At 32.5% G+C, this 4182-nt stretch overlaps 1 protein-coding gene across 1 annotated transcript; it reads right to left on the bottom strand.

The window, feature by feature from the left end:
- Positions 1-1138: 1138 nt before the first annotated feature.
- On the bottom strand, positions 1139-2738 carry LOC121246530. Its single transcript, XM_041144706.1, has 5 exons — positions 2570-2738; positions 2359-2464; positions 2071-2255; positions 1395-1674; positions 1139-1317 (listed from the first exon to the last, which is right to left on the bottom strand). The coding sequence occupies exons 1-4, from the start codon at positions 2736-2738 to the stop codon at positions 1535-1537; spliced, it is 600 nt and encodes a 199-aa protein (XP_041000640.1). The 3' UTR covers positions 1139-1317; positions 1395-1534.
- Positions 2739-4182: the final 1444 nt, after the last annotated feature.

Raw genomic sequence — 4182 nt, 5'->3', positions numbered from 1 at the left:
TTGGGAGTAGGGAGATAAGGCAGAAGTATCGGGAGCTATCCGGGGTGGTAAGTAGTGTAATTGAGTGAGATAAACAAAAGCGTTTTGGAGGATTATCCTAAATGGGAAATGATGACGTATTGGCCGTAAAAACTGTAGTAGAAGTGGGCAGGTTTTTACTTGTATGGGCTTTGTATATGTTTGTTAGAACTAACAGTTACTTGTATGGGCTTTCTATAGGTATTTTATTTTTATTATGTAATAATTTGGATTTTGACCTTTTCAAGCAACATTCTCATAATCTCAGATTTTCGTAGCAATTTGAGCCTAGCTTGTTGGTTTCAGAACTGGATTATGTAATTCATCAATAAACTTTACTCTCAGATTTTTTTTTTCCATATTTTGCATTTTTTTTAGTTTCAATTCTTAGTTTTTGTTAATTAACTAGCCGTCAGAATAATATAATTATATTCGACATCATATATATATATATATAGAGAGAGAGAGAGAGAGTATTTATTCCATTATTTTGTTTTGGGACAAGGGACTAGGAAGCCAAGTCACAAACCCAACAACGAATGCAAAATATGGCTACAAGCCTACAAATATAAAGATGAAAATTAAGTTCCATTTCGTAAGCTCACTCAAAACAAAATCAGTTTGTCGTGGAATTCAAGAAAGATGAAATTGTTTGATTTCTTTCACTTATGAAATTACATTATTTTACATTTGTAACAGTACTAGTTGCTTTAGTTGACATAATGTTGCGGAGCTTGTGTTGAAATTTTCAACTGCACAACTAGTACTGAATTATTGTGTATATATATAGCTTTTTATCTCCAATTACTTCAGGAGGAGAAGTACTCCTTAACAACATATATGAATTCAATTCTGCATTGAAGGGACAAAGCATCACCCTTTACGTAGCCTTTTGAGGTATCCATGAGATCTCTGAGGGACAAAAAGCTTGGGAAACCAAAGCCAACAGTGTCCAAGAACCAGCGCTCACCTACAAGATAAATATATAATGTTTTCAACCTCAAAAAGAAAAAGAGAAATTAATAAGCTTTCCAAGAATTAGGACCCAATTTATAAGAGATCATCTCTAGCTCTGACCTGTTTCTTCAAGGTGGTTGCCTTTAACTTCGTCCCTTATCTGCAGCCTGTAGTTTGCGTACAATCTTGATCGGCCAAGAGTAAGAGTTTCTAAAGAATCAAACTGGAGATAGAGAGACAAGAATCCGTCTACTACGCATTTGATTCCCCTTAGATTGAGCTTCAACCTCTTATATATATATATATAAACCTAATTATGACAAGGTTTACTGACTGATAAACCTAACCCACATGAAATAATTGTTGAATGTATATATAAAAGCAAGATAATAAACAAAAGATCATATATAAGAGAGTACCATTTACGCCCTTCAACAAGGAAGACATGAGAGAGATAAGAATAGTCTTTCAGTGAGTCAAATTTGTCAATTTTCCAATTGAAATAAGGGAAGTAGGACATTCCTTAACCATTGATAAACACTCCCCCATGCCAGTCACTTTAATAGCAAAAACTTCGACCCCAAAGACACGTGTCGTCAACAATATAACCATTCGAAGGATCGCCGAGAAAATCAAGTGGAAGTAATTGGTTGAATCCCCATTCAGTTTTTAAGTTATGGAAGCGTCTTACAATCCCATCTGCACTTAACAAAACAAAAAATGTTAAAGAATATATATTATTATAAAATGGCAACTCTTGAAAAGTAATAAATGCTGCAGATCTAGACATAAAAGAATACGGAAAATTACAAATGTTATAGATATTAAAAGAAAATTGTTTATTTGTGACCAGTTATTTTTTATGAAAATGACTATTTGTTACTAAAATGAGTTATTTTTTTGTAGCAAATAGTCATTATCGTCGCAAATGCTTGTTTTTCTTGTAATAGAACTAATTTCTTATTTAGTATAGACTGGCAAGAATATTCACGATATATATAGCATTAAATATAAGAAAAAACATTGTTGAATCAACTTCATATTAATAGAAACAATTATATATAAGCAAACTAAATTTTGGGAAAAGCTACGTACCTTGAACACACAGGTAGTTGTTGCATATTTGATCAAACACAAAGAGCTTGAAGTTTACGTTAACCTCCCAACCAGGCAAAAGATTATTTTGATTTGCTATTGCCAAATACAAAGAGATGTGATCGTTCCAATGATTGAAATATATATTCTTCTTCCCATCTGCGTGGAGTTGTACTACTAATCTCCTGGAAATTATGAAAAAGAAATTGGTCAGAATATTTTAATTAGAGATCGGGCATCGAATCTTCAAAATGCTGTAATTACCATTAATAGCCGCCAACTTCAAACTGGCCTGATTCACATTTTTTAACCTCGTTCTTAAACAGCAACGAGAAGTTCTTGATTTGAAATATGTAATGAGCTGGCGAAAGATCTCTATTTGATCTTACAACTCCTAAGACACATACATACATAGAAGATTAAAAAAAAAACATTCATATAAAAAAAATATAAATATATTTATTACAAATTTTACTAGCTAATTGATCGGAATATATACCATTCGTCGCATCAATGTCAGCAGGCAGATCAGAAAGGTTTGCTTTCCCATCTTCCTTGTAATCGGAATTATATATACCACTACTCGCCGGCGCTGTCGCATAGCCTTCATAAACAACGTCCTTGTGAGGTGGTACTGATACAGCGACGCTTCGTTTTCTGCACTCCATGCTTTCCTTTTGAACAGTACTTTCTCCTGGCCATCCTTATATATACATGAATTGGAGAACTCTCGATCTTAGAATATTTATTTGCTTTGTTTGAGAGTTAGTAAAGGAATAGAATGAATAAAGTAATAGAGTTAAGAAAAAGAAATGAATGCGTGCGACATTGGAATGAATATAACGAATAAAAGTTCCTTTCCGTTCCTTCTTAAAAAGAATAGAATAATACGAAAAGTAAATAACTCAAATAATAATTAAGAAGTTTAATAAGAAGGAGCTATGAAAGGAATGGAACTTTTATAACAACATGATTAATATTAATATATATATATATGCCCTTAATTCATTTCTAAGTTATCAATTTTTTATTCATAAATTGTAACTTATTGAGATGGAGTAGTACTTCTGTATATTGTTTGTACTAAAAAACCACATAAAATTAATATAATTCAATAATCTAGAATTTCTTCATGATCTCCTCATGGCTCAAGCCAGCTTTGAAGTACGTACTTGATCCTAATTAGGTACTTCTTCTTTTATATATACATGAAGAGGTGATACAGTTGCCGATTGGTGAATGGGGAATCGACCGAAGAGTCAATTGATAATTGGTATGGTCTAAGGTGTTCTAATTGACAGAGTGGAGATTAATATGCAAAATACCAGGCTATTTTTGCCAGAAGTCTAGTTGTGACATGCATGCATGTTTGGATGTCTTTAAAGAATCTTTTTTGCTTGTGCATGGTTGCATGATTCTTTTCTGCTTCTGTAACTTGGTTACAACAGTTGAGTAGGCCCAAACCTAACTTTGGTTGGGTTAAGCTGATCAATGTAGATGAGAGTAATTTTGACAGTCCTGGTCAATGTTTTGAATACTGTACTGGATGCTGTACTGGTCAAGGCACTGAAACGAAATATTTCAGTACCGGTACCATTTCGTGTACCGTTTCGGGATAGTCGATATATGAATAATTTATATATATAAATATATATATATAAATTATATTCCAAAATAATAGTCTATATATGAATAAATTATATATAAATACATATATATAAATTATAAATAGTCTAATCTAAATTAGAGATAAAAAAATAAGCTTGTAGTTTGAAAAAATGAAAAAAAAAAATTAAAGGCTGAAATACAGGCTGGTATAGGCCGAAATATAGGCCAAGGGGCATAGGCGTGGTAGACTATATGCATTTGATGGAGACCCAACTGCATGTTTTTTTTCACGATTTTAGAAGACAGATTCTGCAAGTTGGCATTCATGGCTTGGACATCCTCACCAACAAGTCTTGGATTACTTGCACTCAAACAAAATGATTTCATTTTCAAAATCTAGTTGTCATACCATCTGTGTTAGTTGTCAAAAAGAAAAATCATGTAAACTTCCTTTTCTTCCAAGAGATAATAAAATATCATCTCCTTTTCACAAGATCCATTGTG

Source organism: Juglans microcarpa x Juglans regia, chromosome 1S (assembly GCF_004785595.1).
Source record: "Juglans microcarpa x Juglans regia isolate MS1-56 chromosome 1S, Jm3101_v1.0, whole genome shotgun sequence".
In the NCBI taxonomy this organism is placed as follows: Eukaryota; Viridiplantae; Streptophyta; class Magnoliopsida; order Fagales; family Juglandaceae; genus Juglans; species Juglans microcarpa x Juglans regia.
This window is presented reverse-complemented; position numbering and strand designations above follow the sequence as displayed.